Source organism: Triticum dicoccoides, chromosome 4A (genome assembly GCF_002162155.2).
Source record: "Triticum dicoccoides isolate Atlit2015 ecotype Zavitan chromosome 4A, WEW_v2.0, whole genome shotgun sequence".
In the NCBI taxonomy this organism is placed as follows: domain Eukaryota; kingdom Viridiplantae; phylum Streptophyta; class Magnoliopsida; order Poales; family Poaceae; genus Triticum; species Triticum dicoccoides.
The window spans coordinates 320734088-320752383 of record NC_041386.1 but is presented as its reverse complement, the minus strand read 5'-3'; the positions used below and the strand labels follow the sequence as shown (position 1 = coordinate 320752383).

The 18296-nt window shown below is 45.2% G+C and overlaps 1 protein-coding gene across 1 annotated transcript; it reads left to right on the top strand.

Annotated features, from left to right (window-relative positions):
- Positions 1-12660: 12660 nt before the first annotated feature.
- LOC119285847 lies at positions 12661-16558 on the top strand. Its single transcript, XM_037565181.1, has 7 exons — positions 12661-12981; positions 13092-13177; positions 14702-14848; positions 14931-15039; positions 15633-15756; positions 15865-16138; positions 16214-16558. Exons 1-7 carry the CDS (start codon positions 12852-12854, stop codon positions 16313-16315), a joined length of 972 nt encoding a protein of 323 aa, XP_037421078.1. The 5' UTR covers positions 12661-12851; the 3' UTR covers positions 16316-16558.
- Positions 16559-18296: the final 1738 nt, after the last annotated feature.

The following is an 18296-nucleotide window of genomic DNA, read 5'->3' as shown; positions in this document are numbered from 1 at the left end:
AAAGCCTAGCCTATCGAAGACTAGCATCTTCAAGCAGCTTCAAGCATCTTGCAGCATCAGAAGAGATAAGAGTAGCATAAAGTAAAGTAGTAGTAGTGTCATCAACCTCGCCAAGAGATCCTCCCTCGACTCCCAGCGAGAAAGCAATCCCAGAGCCATACTGTCCATTTCTCATCTCTGTTTGCAAGTAGCGGGGCGGCACAGGCCACAGTGGCTAGCGACGGGTGCACTGCTGCGGGATAGAGGCGGGGCGTTGTAAGCGGAGGCGAGCAGTGGGCAGATCAAGCGGGCACGAGACATGCCACGGGCACGCAGAGCCGAGCTCCCTGTCATGGCGGTCAACGTGTGGGGTGGCCAAACGTCGACGAGTTTGAGGGGAAAGAAAAGGAGAACGGAGAGAAGAGCTCACATCGAGCCTGTAGGTGAGCAAAGCGGGCTCGGGGGAGGCCTGGAGCAGACAGGGCGGCGGCGGTGATCTCCGATGGCCAATGGTGGAAGAAGGGCCTGATGTGGACGATGCAGGGGCGCCGGACTCGATCCGCAGCTCGGAGTCAACGAAAGCTGACCAGCGGGAGCTCCTAGACCACCAGGCATCACTCGGGGTGACGCCGGAGCGCGGCAAATGGCAAGCGGCGGCGACGGTCGTGCTCGGCCATGCTAGATCTGGAGAGCGAGGGGGAGAGCGAGGCCAGGGGGAAGAGTGGAGTGGGGCGAGGTGAGGGGAAAATGCGTCTGAGGCGTCGCCCTTATCCCCTCGGAGCGGTGCCGGCGAGCAGGTCGGATCGGGACGGCTCGGGCGGGCGCCCGGTCGGCTGTACAGGAGAGGGAGGCGACCGGTCGGGGGGAGTGGGCTGGCTCGGGTGGGCTGGGGCCCGGGGGACCAAGGGCGGTGGCCCTTCTCTCTCTTTTTAACAGTTTTCTCTTCTTTTAAAATTTCTGTTTTCCAAAACTTTTCAAAACCAAAACAGTTTTATAAATTATAAAACTTACACCTAAAATATCATCATGTTTTAGGCTACTACCACAATTAGTTTAGCACTTAAATAAAACAGGTTAGCATTTTTACAAATTAAAAAGCATTTAAACAAATGTTATAAACATTGTTTTAGCTAGTTTAGTGCACTTAAAACTTTGCAAAAAATGTTGGTTCACCACCATGTAGGATCTAGAAGTAGATGTGTCTAGAGGGGGGGTGATTAGACACTTAATGCTAAAGTTGCAATTTTTAGGCTTTTTGGTTTAAGTGGAGTTTAGGCACAATTTCAACACACACATTACATATCAAGCAAGCATGCAAAGAGTATATGAGCAGCGGAATGTAAAGCATGCAACTTGCAAGAATGTAAAGGGAAGGGTTTGGAGAGATCAAACGCAATTGGAGACACGGATGTTTTTCCCGTGGTTCAGATAGGTGGTGCTATCCTACATCCACGTTGATGGAGACTTCAACCCACGAAGGGTAACGGTTGCGTGAGTCCACACAGGGCTCCACCCAAGGGTAACGGTTGCGGGAGTCCACACAGGGCTCCACCCACGAAGGGTCCACGAAGAAGCAACCACCCACAAAGGGTCCACGAAGAAGCAACCTTGTCTATCCCACCATGGCCATCGCCCACACAGGACTTGCCTCACTAGCGGTAGATCTTCACGAAGTAGGCGATCTCCTTGCCCTTACAAACTCCTTGGTTCAACTCCACAATCTTGTCGGAGGCTCCCAAGTGACACCTAGCCAATCTAGGAGACACCACTCTCCAAGAAGTAACAAATGGTGTGTAGGTAATGAACTCCTTGCTCTTGTGCTTCAAATGATAGTCTCCCCAACACTCAACCCTCTCTCATAGGATTTGGATTTGGTGGAAAGAAGATTTGAGTGGAAAGCAACTTGGGAAGGCTAGAGATCAAGATTCATATGGTAGGAATGGAATGTCTTGGTCTCAACACATGAGTAGGTGGTTCTCTCTCAGAACATATGAGTTGGAATGGTGTGTGTGTTCTGATGGCTCTCTCCTCAAATGAGAAGAAGGTGGAGGGGTATATATATAGCCTCCACACAAAATCCAACCGTTACACAGTTTTCCAATCTCGGTGGGACCAAATCAATAAACTCGGTCGGACCGAAAATGTAAACCTAGTGACCGTTAGAGATTTTGGTGGGACCGACTGGATCAACTCGGTGGGACCGATGTGCTGGGGTTAGGGTAAATCCAAAACTCGGTTTGACCGATTACTCAAACTCGGTGGGACCGATTTGGGTAATAAGTGAAACTGAGATTTGGCCAAGCAAACTCGGTGGAACCGATTTCATATCTCGGTGGGACCGAGAATATTGCAATGGGTAACAGAGAGTTTGCAAGCCCATCTCGATGAGACCGAGATCCCATCGGTGAGACCGAAATGATTAGGGTTTGGCAGTGGCTTATGACAAGTGCAACTCGGTGGCGCTGGATAGGAAGAATCGGTAGGACCGAGTTTGGCTTAGGGTTTAGGTCATATGTGGAAGTGGGAAAGTAGCTGAGGGTTTTGGAGCATATCACTAAGCACATGAAGCAAGAGGCTCATTAAGCAACACCTCATCCCTCCTTAATAGTATTGGCTTTTCCTAAAGACTCAATGTGATCTTGGATCACTAAAATGTGAAATGAGGAGTCTTGAGCTTGAAGCTTTAGCCAATCCTTTGTCCTTAGCATCTTGAAGGGGTTCCCACAACCTTTAGTCCATGCCACTCCATTGTTGAACTTATCTGAAACATGCTAGATCGAAATGTTAGTCCAACAAGAGATATGTTGTCATCAATTATCAAAACCACCTAGGGAGCACTTGTGCTTTCAATCTCCCCCTTTTTGGTAATTGATGGCAACATGCATCAAAGCTTTAGATAAAGATATAAAGAACAGCAGGTAAAGCTTTAGAAGAACATGTAACAAGCATAGGCTCCCCCTACATGTATGCACTCATGTAAATATGAAATATAGAGACATGTGAGAGCATAACCATGACAGAGTAGGCAATGTGTTACATGCATCTTGGCCATATGCATCTTGGCCATAACCATCAAGATATTTACATGTAAATACCTTCATGCTCATGAGTCCTTCTTACAAACAGTATGTACATAAGCAAGAACTCCTCATACTCATGATTTTGATGCATATACTTACCTTGTGGTCTTGAGTTGGCTTAGGATGGAATGAACCTGCACAAACAAGGTTAGATAACACAGGTACGTCCACTAGCCAGAGCAAACAAAAGAAACCACAAGAATACCAAGATTGGGATGACATGTAGAGAGTGAGTACAAGGTACCATATTGAATTCAACATGTCCCTAAGAATAAAGGTATGCAATAAATTTGACTGATTTCTTTAGGTGTCTTGCTCCCCCTGAATCTTACATGGGATATTGGGAGAAGATAGGAAACAGAAAATCAGAGCTGAAGGATATGAGTAGAACTAAATTCAAATGAGTTCATATGAACATGTCTTTCCCCCAAAAAGACATGTGGAATCTCTCCTCTTGAGCATCAAGCATTTGGGATTGGGATCCTTGAGTATTCTCTCCCCCTTGGAGATTTCTTCTTTGTAGGTGATAAGCTTTTGATGTGATCTCTCTCTCTCTGATGATAAGCTTTGATGTGATCTCTCTCTCCCCCTTTGACATCAATTTCCAAGAAGGTTTTTCCTGGAATCCGTCGAATGGGTTTGGTCCTTGAGATTCAGTACAAAGCAGTGAATAAAACTGTGATGCTTGTAGAGGACAAGATTCATTGAGTGGAGCTGGATCGGAAGAAATATAGAATGTGTGGCAAACTGTTTTTCCTGTTTTGAAATCGGTGGCACCGAGTGGCATGTTTCGGTAGTACTTAAGGGATTCGGTTGGACCGAGAATAGCTATTCGGTGAAACCGAGTTCATCACAGAGAGAAACACTTGTCACCTCAGCTCACTAGTCAAGTAAGATCTCACAAAGATTTGCGATGAATTAGCTGAAAGATTTGCAAGGAATTTGATGCAGAAATATGCAGAACAAAAAAATCAAAAAGAAAAGAGTGAAAGTTTCTAGATGAAGTTTTTTTTGATTGAAAAAGAAAGAAACAAATATGCAAGGGACAAATGCAATAACTCAGAAAAGAACACAAGAGAACTTCATCTAGAATTGGGCGGTGACATAGTCACCTATGTTAGAGTATATTGACTTAGGAGTCAAGTGAGAACACTTGATCATAGGTCATACTCATCGTTTAAGCTCAAAATGGGGTTACCATTTCATTTAAGCATCTTGATGTATTTACATCTTGTTGAGTTGCTTTGAATCATGTCTTGGAGTAAAGCTTCTCTAAGATGAAATAACATACCTTGGGGGTGATGTGGTTCTTGCTCATGTAGTTGAACTTGTGTGAGTGCTCAAGGTTGATGTAGCTCATCGAGAGTTGGGAGCACCATTTGGAGTTTGAGTTCATCTACCTACATGGGTTAGTTCTTGCAAGGAAAAGCACTTGTGTATCCAAAAATGACAATCATGAAGCTTAATATAGAATTTGTCAAAGGATATGTTTGAATGGTTTTGTGCTTCCTTGTCTTCAACCACTATTGTGTAGAGTCTTGGTGATGTAGAGATCGCTCAGAATATGAGTGAGTCGCAATCTCATGGAATTAGATTCAACCAAGCACCTCCATGGGTTAGACAACATGCAAGGTGCAAATATATCCAAGACATAAGATAGTTATCATAAGAGATATATCATGGATTAGTCATAAGCTCATGTCTTGCATGTATCCAATGGAGTTTCTACTCCAAGTTCGAAGCATCAATGATGTTCAATTCTCCTCTCAACCTGCAAAACACTTTCTCATCAAGCGGTTTAGTGAATATATCCACTAATTGCTTATCGGTGCGAACATGCTTAAGATTGATGTCACCCTTAGCAACATGATCTCGAATGAAATGATGACGAACTTCAATATGCTTAGTCCGAGAATGTTGTACAGGATTATGACCAATTTTGATAGCACTTTCATTGTCACAAAGCAGTGGAACATGTTTCACATAAATCCCATAATCTTTAAGAGTTTGAGTCATCCAAAGTAATTGAGCGCAACATGAACCAGCGGCAATGTATTCAGCTTCGGCAGTGGATAAGGACACCGAGTTTTGTTTCTTGGAAGACCAAGACACAAGAGATCTACCAAGAAATTGACAAGTACCTGAAGTGGACTTTCTATCAACCTTGTCTCCGGCATAATCCGAGTCGGAATAGCCAACAAGATCAAAAGAAGACCTCTTAGGATACCAAATGCCAAAATTGGGTGTATGGATTAAATATCTCACTATCCTTTTCACAGCCTTAAGATGACAATCTTTAGGAGCAGCTTGATATCGTGCACACATGCACACACTTAGCATAATATCGGGACATGAATCACATAGGTATAACAATGAACCAATCATAGAGCGATAAACCTTTTGATCAACCGGTTCACCATCTTTGGTTAAATCATTATGTCCACTAGTAGGCATGGGTGTAGACATACCTTTGCATTCTTGCATATTGAACTTCTTGAATAAGTCCTTGGTGTACTTTGTTTGAGAGACAAATGTACCTTCCTTAGTTTGCTTGATTTGCAACCCGAGAAAGAATTTGAGTTCACTCATCATAGACATCTCAAACTTCTCTGACATTAGCTTTCCAAACTTTTCACTAAAGAGGGGGTTAGTTGAACCAAATATGATATCATCAACATAAATTTGGCATACAAATAGTTCTCCATTAACCCTTTTAGTAAAAAGAGTAGAATCAATTTTACCAATTTCAAAACCACTTGTAGTAAGGAATTTGGTCAAGCATTTATACCATGCTCTAGGAGCTTGTTTAAGACCATAAAGAGCTTTGTGAAGTTTGTAAACATGATTTAGTTTCTTAGGATTGATAAAGCCGGGAGGTTGTTTGACATAAGCTTCCTCCTCTATTTCACCATTTAGAAAAGCACTTTTAATGTCCATTTGGTACAAGGTGATATTATGGTGATTAGCATAGGCAAGTAAGATGCGAATGGACTCAAGTCTAGCAACGGGAGCATACGTCTCACCATAGTCCATACCTTCGACTTGTGTGTATCCTTGGGCGACGAGACGTGCTTTGTTGCGAACCACTTGTCCATCTTCATCTTGCTTGTTGCGAAACACCCATTTGGTACCAATGATGTTGTGGTTGTTGTCGGGCTTCTCAACCAATGTCCAAACTTGGTTTCTTTCAAAATTATGTAGCTCTTCATGCATAGCGTTTATCCAATCCGGATCTTCCAATGCTTCTTCAACCTTCATGGGTTCAATGCTAGAGATGAATGAATAGTTTTCACAAAAGTTAGCTAAACGAGTTTTTGAGCGAGTGATTCTCCCGGTTTGTATGTCATTGAGGATTTGCTCGACGGGATGATCTTTGGCAATTCTTGCTCGAACTCGTGAGAGCTTTTGCTTGGGTCTTCGTTGACCATCTTCTTCATCTTGTTCTTCTTCTTGGCCTTCTTCATTGTTGACGTCGTCGTTCTCTTGTCGTGGTGGAGAAGGAGGTTGTTGATGTTCGTCTTGACGTATTTCCTCGTTTTCTTCATCTTGGTGTGTCCCACTTGTGGATGCTTCAGTGTCGATTCTTGGTTCACCTTGTCGTGAAGTAGAAGCTTCCACTTGGACGGATGAAGTACTCTCCTTCACCTCCGTTGGACGAATTTTGCCAATGGACAAGTCTTGAATTGCTTCTGAAGGGTCTTTGTCTCCTACATCAATTGGCAATTGCTCTACTTGCGAGCCATTAGATTCATCAAACTTCACATCTACCGTCTCTTCAACCTTTCGAGTGAAATTGTTGTAGACACGGTAAGTGTGAGAGTTTGAGCCATAACCAAGTAGAAAACCTTCATGAGATTTAGGAGCAAACTTTGAACGACGATGCTTATCAAGAATGTAGCACTTTGAGCCGAATACTCGAAAGTATCCAACTTGAGGCTTGTTACCGGTGAGGAGCTCGTATGCCGTCTTGCCGAGTAGCTTGTGAAGATATAAGCGATTTGTTGCGTGACAAGCTGTCTCAACTGCTTCTGCCCAAAAGTGCTTTGGCGTCTTGTATTCATCAAGCATCGTTCTTGCCATTTCGATGAGCGTCCGGTTCTTCCTCTCAACAACTCCATTTTGTTGAGGTGTGTACGTAGCCGAGAACTCGTGTGAAATCCCTTCTTCGTCAAGAAAGGTGTCCACATTTGCGTTCTTGAACTCCGTTCCGTTGTCACTCCGAACCTTCTTGATCTTCACATCAAACTGATTTTGGGCTTTCCTAGCGAAGTTTCTGAAGATCTTCTGGACCTGCGACTTGTCATTAAGAAAGAACACCCACGTAAATCTTGAAAAGTCATCAACTATAACTAGACCAAAAGAATTTCCACCGAGACTCTTGTAGGCGTTGGGACCAAAAAGATCCATGTGAAGTAGCTCGAGTGGCCTCCTTGTGGTCATGATGTTCTTCACGGGATGTCTTCCTCCAACCTGTTTACCTGCTTGACAAGCACTGCAAAGTCTATCCTTATCAAATATGACATCGTTAACTCCAAGGATATGATTTCCTTTAATAAGCTTGTCAAGGTTTCTCATGCCAACGTGACCTAGTCGTCTATGCCACAACCAACCTTTTGAGGATTTAGCAACAAAGCAAGTTTTAGGTTGTGCCTTTTTAGAGAAATCGACAATGTAAAGATCTCCTCTACGCATACCCGTAAAGACCATTTTATGATTGTCTCGACGAAATACTTGGCAATCTACCTCAATAAATAGGACATTCAAACCGAAATCAGCAAGTCTAGATACTGAAAGTAAGTTGTAGCCCAGAGATTCAACGAGCATGACATTTTGAATGGAACTATCATGTGAGATGGCCACCTTACCAAGGCCAACCACTTTACCCTTTGAATTATCACCAAAGGTGACATATTTTCGAGGACCATCATTTTCAGCAAGCTCGCGAAACATCTCTTCATCTCCGGTCATATGATCAGTACATCCACTATCAAGAACCCATTCCTTTCCTCCTAATACATATCCCCGAAGATTTGCCATAAGACCAAAATGTCTCATTGCATCATCAAGATCGAAGTCACTATCATCATCATCATAATATTCATGTTCATCATGATCTTGTGATTCATCATTTCCTAGAGAGGGTAATTCATCAGATAAATGATCATCAAAGTGGTCACTTTTATGAATTCTTATAGCTTTGGGTATGATATCATTAATGATTCCAACATCTCCTTTAGCATGCTTAAGATTGGCAAGTTCAAGAAGACATTTACCAAAACTAGGATCACTAGAGTTCATCTTACTCAAGGCAATAGATTTATGGAGAATTTCATCCAAAGTTTTCAAGGAATGATTGGGAAACCGTTCCTCAAGAAATTTCCATATAGTATAGGCGCAATTTTGAGTAGGCAAACTAGCAATCAAATTTTTGGGCAATCCTCTAATGATGAGCTCAATAGTTCTAAGATTGCGAATCATGTCAATATCTTCATCTAGGGTAGGATGCAAGGGATCAATATGGGGTGCACAAGGGCTAGCAATATACTTGTTCAAATGATATTGATTGAAGATTACAAGCATCTCATTTTTCCACTCATGAAAATACTTTCCATCAAGAATAGGCACTCTATGTCTAAGACTCCCTAGAGTAGACACATCCATCTTCCTCCAATGGTGATTAAACCAAGGCAATGGAGACCAAAGCTCTGATACCACTTGTAGGATCTAGAAGTAGATGTGTCTAGAGGGGGGGTGATTAGACACTTAATGCTAAAGTTGCAATTTTTAGGCTTTTTGGTTTAAGTGGAGTTTAGGCACAATTTCAACACACACAATACATATCAAGCAAGCATGCAAAGAGTATATGAGCAGCGGAATGTAAAGCATGCAACTTGCAAGAATGTAAAGGGAAGGGTTTGGAGAGATCAAACGCAATTGGAGACACGGATGTTTTTCCCGTAGTTCGGATAGGTGGTGCTATCCTACATCCACGTTGATGGAGACTTCAACCCACGAAGGGTAACGGTTGCGCGAGTCCACACAGGGCTCCACCCAAGGGTAACGGTTGCGCGAGTCCACACAGGGCTCCACCCAAGGGTAACGGTTGCGCGAGTCCACACAGGGCTCCACCCACGAAGGGTCCACGAAGAAGCAACCACCCACAAAGGGTCCACGAAGAAGCAACCTTGTCTATCCCACCATGGCCATCGCCCACACAGGACTTGCCTCACTAGCGGTAGATCTTCACGAAGTAGGCGATCTCCTTGCCCTTACAAACTCCTTGGTTCAACTCCACAATCTTGTCGGAGGCTTCCAAGTGACACCTAGCCAATCTAGGAGACACCACTCTCCAAGAAGTAACAAATGGTGTGTAGGTAATGAACTCCTTGCTCTTGTGCTTCAAATGATAGTCTCCCCAACACTCAACTCTCTCTCATAGGATTTGGATTTGGTGGAAAGAATATTTGAGTGGAAAGCAACTTGGGAAGGCTAGAGATCAAGATTCATATGGTAGGAATGGAATGTCTTGGTCTCAACACATGAGTAGGTGGTTCTCTCTCATAACATATGAGTTGGAATGGTGTGTGTGTTCTGATGGCTCTCTCCTCAAATGAGAAGAAGGTGGAGGGGTATATATATAGCCTCCACACAAAATCCAACCGTTACACAGTTTTCCAATCTCGGTGGGACCAAATCAATAAACTCGGTCGGACCGAAAATGTAAACCTAGTGACCGTTAGAGATTTCGGTGGGACCGACTGGATCAACTCGGTGGGACCGATGTGCTGGGGTTAGGGTAAATCCAAAACTCGGTTTGACCGATTACTCAAACTCGGTGGGACCGATTTGGGTAATAAGTGAAACTGAGATTTGGCCAAGCAAACTCGGTGGAACCGATTTCATATCTCGGTGGGACCGAGAATATTGCAATGGGTAACAGAGAGTTTGCAAGCCCATCTTGGTGAGACCGAGATCCCATCGGTGAGACCGAAATGATTAGGGTTTGGCAGTGGCTTATGACAAGTGGAACTCGGTGGCGCCGGATAGGAAGAATTGGTAGGACCGAGTTTGGCTTAGGGTTTAGGTCATATGTGGAAGTGGGAAAGTAGCTGAGGGTTTTGGAGCATATCACTAAGCACATGAAGCAAGAGGCTCATTAAGCAACACATCATCCCTCCTTAATAGTATTGGCCTTTCCTAAAGACTCAATGTGATCTTGGATCACTAAAATGTAAAATGAGGAGTCTTGAGCTTGAAGCTTTAGCCAATCCTTTGTCCTTAGCATCTTGAAGGGGTTCCCACAACCTTTAGTCCATGCCACTCCATTGTTGAACTTATCTGAAACATGCTAGATCGAAATGTTAGTCCAACAAAAGATATGTTGTCATCAATTATCAAAACCACCTAGGGAGCACTTGTGCTTTCACACCAATATTAGTTGTGGATTATTTGGCATAAGATGAACATTTTAGATTTCATGTCTGAAAAATATGAATTTTTTGACTTTAGATTGAATTTGAATTTGAATTGTGATTTGGATCAAGTGAAGATTAGCAACAGTAACATGATGACATGTCACCATTAACAGAAGATTACTTTAGTATGACACTGGGGGTGTTACACCGGCCCACCTTCACGGCCCAACCCCCCACCATCCTCTTCTCCCACCTCCGATGGCCCACCGAAGGGAACTCCTCCTCGGTGAACACCGACGGTGCTCGCCCGGCCGCCACCCACCGGATGAGCTCCCCCAACGGCCCCAGGTGTCTCCTTGGCGGCCCCGGCCCTCGTTGCACACCCACCTCCACCGATGCGCACAGACCCCCCTCCCCCCGCAGCCGCGGAATCGGCCCCAGACGCCCCTTGCCGGTCGATCCACCCCGCGCTGCCCAACCCGGAGCCAGCTGGACGTGCAGCTCTTCCTCCGACGCACCTGCACCCATCCCAGGTCTTTTCTCGTCCCATCTGCCGTAACCATTCTCCCCGCCAAGCTTCTCCACGGTGAGGCGAGCCCCAGCTCCCGCTCAGATCCACCACCGTCCCCCGTATCCACTCCGTCCCCCGCTTCAACGAGCTCGCCCGGCTCCTCCTCGGCGCCCGCCCCACCCTTACCAGGGCCGGAGCAGTAGCATCCAAGGTCATGGGCCCCTCCCTCGCCCTCTGATGTGGAGCGAACCTTGAGACGAGGGTCGATCCCTTGTTGGCCCGATCTTTCACGGCACAAACCTCCATCGCAGCTAGTAATGGTAGCAGGTTTACGAAGATGCTCGCAAATCCCGCGGAAACAACACACCAACCCCTCGAACCGAAGGAATAACGTGGACGAACCATATATGCTGAACTTGTAATCCCCTACGTGTCGCGTCGCAGGAACTCACACGCCAGTAGAGATTTTGGACAAGAATTCTCTAAACTCGATAATGGCCGTTGGCCGGAACACACACGGTGTCTAATTCATCTCAAAATAACCTGCTGTTACATGACGTATGGACTTGCCTTATATTGTAGCCGAACACCCTAAACTAACTTGGAAATCAAGCAATGGAAATAAACTAATCTGGACTCAATATAATTGATATTGCCTTTTACATCTTGATGTCTATCTAAACTACCAGAAAAACGTAAATCATAAATATGATGGATTCTGAACAAACGGTGCGTGAGACACCTTTTTCTTTGTAGTCTTGCTCCTTCTGGTGGGCCCCAGCCTAACACACATAAGCAAAGGAAATCCCATGATCTGATCAGCCCGATTACATCATTAATATTTTCCTTACGAGGTAAGAACAGAAATAGAAAATCAATATTCACTACCACGTCTTTAAACCAGCCCGGACGCTGTATATCCTGCTTATCTTTTTTGTTTTCTGGTTCAAACGTTCTAGTGTACAGGTCGCCTCCTACATGCACGCACATGCACCTCTCCCTAGACCATGCATGCATGTTAAACACCCCCTCTTTCTTATGTGAGTGCATCTCCATGAAGGACGTGATATGCATGTACGTACCTTCAACTAGAGCATCCTTTTCTTCCATCTTTCCCTGATGCATGGCAATAACGAATATATTTTCTTGAGCAGTAGCAACAATGGTAATATCAGAGAGACTCGTGGCCGTATCACCCTCCCCGTTCGATCCTCCACATCGTTCTCCTCTGCCTCCTCCTCGAGGAGCCAGAAACGGTCACCCTGCTGCTTCCGCCTCTCCATCCTCCCCGGCGGTCCGGCTAGGGCCGGCAAGGTCCGGCACCCCCAATCCGCACCCCGGTAGATCCGGCGCCGGGAGCTCCCCTCCAATGGCAACTGACGCTGCCGGCACGAGGGGGGCGCGTCACAAAGAGCTCACCACTCTAACAGTTATATTCCTCTCCTTCACTCGGTAGTTGCTTATGTGCCTTGATAGGAATGAGCGTATGCTATGTTTACGTATATGGTAAGCAATTCAAACAATCAAAAAGAGTGTATGTGAGTATGTAACGAGGTTCTGTTAAAAAGAACTGCCGCGAAGGTTGGCTAAAAAAGCACGTCGGGAAGCTTCCTGGTCAATTGTCAATGTCCGCGTCGCAAAAGTTTCCGGTCCCACATATACCTCGCTTCGGCGCTTCGCTACGCACCTGTCTATTCCCCAACAACTGGACTCCAACCTCCTCCTCGCACCCTCCTCGTCCCGTCGAATCCATCGAGGCGAGGGAAAAAAAGAGAGGAGAGGTTAGGGTTCCGAATGGACTATCCTGGAAGGTTCTAGAAGCGTACGCTCGTTGGGAGGGCTCCGGGCGGTGCGCTGCAGTGGTTGATGGAGGAGGAGAAGGCCAGGGGGTTGTCCTCGGCGGCCTCGCCGCTGATCCCGCCGACATCCTCGGAGATCGACCTCGAGGCCGGTGCCGGGGACCAGCTCCAGTGCCGGATCTGCCTCGAGACCGACGGTACGTACGGCTGGATCCGTCCTGCGCGAGCTGTTCCCGCCGCTGCCCGCCGTTATCCTTGGCCGTGTTTTCTTTGTTTTGCCAGGGGTTGACTGCTTCTCTCGGTGTAGGGAGAGACTTCATCGCGCCCTGCAAGTGCAAGGGGACATCCAAGTACGTGCACCGCGACTGCCTCGACCACTGGAGAGCGGTCAAGGTAGGCGCTCTCATTCCGCTGATGCCCTGGTGCTATCCGGGAGCTCCGAAGCGATGTGATTGTGTGATGGATCCACCCAGGGTTACAAATGTGGTTTCTTAGCTTAATTATGACAATGTGTGGAAGCTATACCCTGGTATGTGCTTATAGATAGAGTTGTAGCCATTTAGGAATGACTGCCTTGCATTGTGCTAATAATCAATCAATTCATTCATGGATCACATAGAGTTACAGACAACTAGAATACATATGGTAAGTTCACCAAGTTTCGCCTTCAACATGTAGGCCTATTAGCTCTTGACCTGCTGTTGGAGTCAATCCTGCCCGTGTCTTTCTTCTATTTTGTTGATTAGAGTTTTGTGTGACAAGTGACAACCCTGTTTTTCGTGTTTAAGTTATGCCATTTACGAGTGTGATTGTAGAGACTAGTGAGCAACTCCAGATTGCTTTTGGGGAAATTGAACAGTCAGGACATTCATGTATGTCCACAGTCTAAACGGAAGAAATTTTTTATAAAAGTTTTACAACAACAATGAATCATATGGATGAACATTATGCAACTGCATTCTTTTGTAACTAGGAATTCAGTAACTAAAAAATATATAAAAAAACTTGCACTATCAGGTAGATCCATGATTGACATGATATTGCCATTGTTGGCCCAAAGAGACATGCTTCTGAAAATGCATTAATCAAGGTTTGTATTACTAGTAAATACCACCTATAAGTATTCCATTGTCATTTAACAAATTTGCTATATGGACCTTTGGCACAGTTTCAGGTCAAAACAAAAAGTTTTTTATTGCATGAACATTCTGAATATACTGATCCTCTCTCTGTACCTTGAAATTTTGATTTAAGATGCAGTAGTAGGTCAGATCTTTCCTTGGCCGACAATGCACTCTTATGGAATTTTGTAATATGGTTCCAGTTTATCAGGCAGATGTTCCTAGGTCCAATTTTGGTATTTAGTATTGGAAACTCTACTTTCTGTTAGGATGTTGGGATGTCTACATCAAAATGAAGATGTGCTGTTTGGTAAGGCTATATGGAGGTTGTTGGCTTGGATATGACATAAACCATGCTCTTCTAAGGATGGATCCAATAGTTTAGAGTAGAAATGATGTATGATACCATTAGTCCAAATATCGGCCAGTTAATCGGCATCTTGATCAGTTAATCACTACTTGGTGGGTCACGAAATAGCTGATTTATCAGTCGATTAACTGGAAAAATCGCCCATTTATCCCTACTCACCACCTGACTGATATGGTACCAGTTACCGATATCCTGAACATTGTATGATACACATTTTCTCTTTCAATTGTTGGGAATATGAATTCTATTTGTTAAACAAAAAGTTAAATATATAACTTCTTCCTGTTGCATATGCAAAAGCATTCAGTCATCTGTCTCTTTGCATTTTGTTGTCAACTCCTCTAAGCTATTTGTAGCTTGCCTTTCTAATGAAAATGTGTCTTTCTTGTGAGATACTAACAGTGCTTGATGCTTTGTCACATACAGGAGGGATTTGCATTTTCTCATTGCACCACCTGCAAGGCTCCTTATTACTTGAGGGTTCATGTCCACACTGACAGGAAATGGCGAACGCTAAAGTTTCGTTTCTTTGTTACTAGAGATATATTATTCATCTTTGCTCTAGTCCAGTTTGTAAGTCTTTGATATTTGTGTCACTATTCTTTGTCTAATGATGTATTGAGTGATAAACAGTATTTCTCACTCCTTTGTTCAGGTTATCTCTGCATTGGCTTATTTGGTACATTTTATTGATGGGTACCAGCAATATTGGCTGAGGACGGCCTGGGGTTTCGATAATGAAGTTACTTTTTATTATATATGTGGTAAACAACTTAATCATTTGCACATTTTGTTATTACTTGTACCTGTTTTGCATGATTGTTTGACAATGAATTTATATGTCATGCCCTTGTCTGAATGCGTGGGGTGGAGTTCAATCCTTGCCCACACAAGTCCCTGTTCATCCTTAGGACTCAAGTGCACGGGAGCTGTACGGTTTACAAAGTGAAATATACAATTAGATTCTATCTGGCCAATCTCTGTTATAAGTATAAGAGTTTATCAGTGTGCAAAAGAAAACATGAGTGGGGAAATGTATTTTGCTAACTGTATACAGTACAAAGTAGATGAAAGATGTATGTTGAATAGGAAAGACCTATCAGCTGTCTTTACCTTTTACATGCATGTCAATGATTGAAGTTGCTCTTTCATTCCTACCAGACCTATTCATTAGTTTGTTATATTTATGCTGTGATGGACTAATACTAGGGTATCGTGTTATGATCTATACTATGTGGCGTGCACTATGTAGTCCCTAAATATATATGGAGGCTACGTTGCTGAGATATATAATGCACTTATGTTGCCCATTCGATTTGAATTCTGAACTGAGTTGAGCATCTCATTCTTTTTACAGGAGCTTTGTTGTTTTTTGCTTTACTCGGGTTATCAGGATGCTTCATAACGTGTTATGACCGAAGAGTACGGAGTGACTTGGCTCAGCCTTGTCGAGAACTGTGCCTCTGTTGCTGCCAGCCAGGGTATGTTTCGATTAATTCAATAACTATATTATACGTATTTGTTAAGCCGTTAATGCTGCATGCTTGGTCATCTGTATGTTGTACGCTCACCTTCCTATTTCATTTCAGGATGTGTGCAGATTGCCATCTTCCTGGCACACTTTGCATGTGGACTGACTGCACCACATGCTTTGAAGGCTGTGCAACTACAGCCGGGGAGTGTGGTGGTTGCTTGGGAGGTGCAGGGGAAGCAGGGTTACCATTGCTCCTCATCATGGGAGTAATCGTGCTCGGGCTCTTCACGGTTGTCGGCATCTTCTATAGCGTTCTGGTGGCAACTATGGTAGGGCAGAGGATCTGGCAAAGACACTACCACATCCTTGCGAAACGAATGCTAACAAAGGCGAGCACTGCTATCCCTGAGTTGATCAATCATGGTTTTTCCTCCTCTTTATAACCCCAATTTGGTGTTCTCCAGGAGTACGTTGTGGAAGATGTTGACGGTGAACGTGCAGATTGGTCTCCGCCGCCACTCCCTGCAGAGCACGTCCAGCAGCTCAAATCCCTGGGACTCCTATAGCCCATGACATGGAGCTGATGGCTGTTGATGATGACCTTAAGTTGAGGACCAGCACCACGCACTGCCCCAGCTGTACAGGAAGCACATACTAAGCCGATGGCAGGGCATCTCTTGTATCCGCAATTTGCGCAGCCCAACATGGTGCGATATCATCGTTCCTTTTTGTACATTGTAACAGGGAAACTTACCACGCCTTGATTTTTATACAAATGAGTCAACTCGTGCCCGTCTTGTGCCAAGTTACTGCTTTTCGTTCTTTCACTGGTCTCGTGCACAAACAGATGCGGCAGTTCCAAGGGCATCATAGGAGCAAGTATAATAAGGTGATGTAGTGCTATATTTTGCTGCCATCGTTGTTGTCAAAGACAATGCGTGTGTCGAAAAGTGCCTGCAGCTCCCGGTCTCCATTGCTCTTGGTTTGAAAATTTTGAAAAACACAGTTTTCTTGCTAAAAAAAAATCCTAAATCAAATACGTGGATACATACACACATTCCTAAGGCCTGGTAAAAAGCTGAAAAAGAAATACTTTGTATTTTAAGAAATATAAAAAAGAGAAATTTCAGACATAAATGAGATCCATTTTCTCCTATATACTATCAGATTTTTTTTCCTATAGCTCAAAACAAAGCGAGATTTCTACCAAAACTTGCCACGAGTATTTAAAATGTGTATATGTATCCCTGGAAAAAAATTCAGATTTTTTTGAAACTTCAAAAACACAAATTTTAAAATGTTAAATATAGGGAGCAGTGGAGCTCGGGCGCTGCACTCCCTTTGCCAATGACACTGCCGCCTTGCGCGCATCATTGGCGCATGCACCCTCGGCGGACAGAGATCCAGTGACTGGCGGCCAGCCAGTCATTGGACGAAGGACGGGCAGACCAGGTTAATTACTGTAGCGTAAACACTGTAGTGGGCATTGTACACAAGCACTGTAGACGACCTCCTGTAGACGGGATCATTAGGCCAACTCCACCGCGCGACCCTATTTTGTTCGGGTGCGTCTGTTTAGGGTAAAACGGACGAATAGCGTGGCCCAACGCGTGGCCTTAAACGGACAAATGTCCGGATTCCGTCCGTTTTCGACCCATCTCCAGCCCAAACTTGCACTCGGGTTGGGGCGAAAGGATGCGCGCGGACGGTCTCGACGCACGCCCTTGTAACCCCCCGTGGCCCGCCTGTCGGGGACACTACCAGTCCCTCCGCTCCCAACACTTCCACCCTCTCTCCTCGCCCCGTCCCGCCGCCGGCGCCGCCGCTATTCTCCGGCCGCCCCCTCACCGCGCAGCCCCCCGGCCGTCCATACCAAACCACGTCTCGACATGGCCGCCACCACGTCCGCACTTTCGCCGTAGTTTTGGCCGTCGATCGGAGGAGGTTTGGCTGTCGTCGTCTTTGCCGGTGGCAGAGGGGACACGACCGCCGGCGACGTACCACAGCGGCCGCGGCGGATTTCGACGAGAGCTCCAGAGCGGCCAGTAGCCGGCCGGCAACCACCCCTGCTGCGTCGAGGTGATCATCGCGGCCTCTTCGCCACCACGACCGTAAGGTGTTCGACATTTTGCCAACAAAGGTATGGACAGTGGAGATGAGTTTTTCTTCCATCACTTTCTTTGTTCATCGGACGATTCGTCGTCGGATGATGACGATCTTGTGGTGGCTGCACTGGTCATTCACGACCATATTCAACGACAGCTTCCTCGGTACAGGGGGTCAGTCCCTGGCCGTGCTCTCAACGTGAACCGCAACAGGGAGAGAGGTCACGCACTACTCTATGCCGATTACTTTTCCAACACCCCACTCTTTAAGCCGGATAAATTCCGTCGCCGTTTTCGAATGGCAAGGCATGTGTTCAATCGTATCTGAGAGGGAGTGGTTGCTCATGACCCATACTTCGAGTGCAAGACAGATGTCCTTGGCAAGCTTGGATTCTCCTCTTACCAGAAATGCACCGCGGCCATCCATATGCTTGGATATGGA

Excerpts from the sequence above, each read along its gene's own strand:
- LOC119285847 (XM_037565181.1), top strand. The coding sequence starts at position 12,852 with ATGGAGGAGGAGAAGGCCAGGGGGTTGTCCTCGGCGGCCTCGCCGCTG. Across the intron at positions 12,982-13,091 it reads GATCTGCCTCGAGACCGACG|GGAGAGACTTCATCGCGCCC; the intron begins GTACGTACGGCT and ends CTCTCGGTGTAG. Across the intron at positions 14,849-14,930 it reads TCTTTGCTCTAGTCCAGTTT|GTTATCTCTGCATTGGCTTA; the intron begins GTAAGTCTTTGA and ends TCCTTTGTTCAG.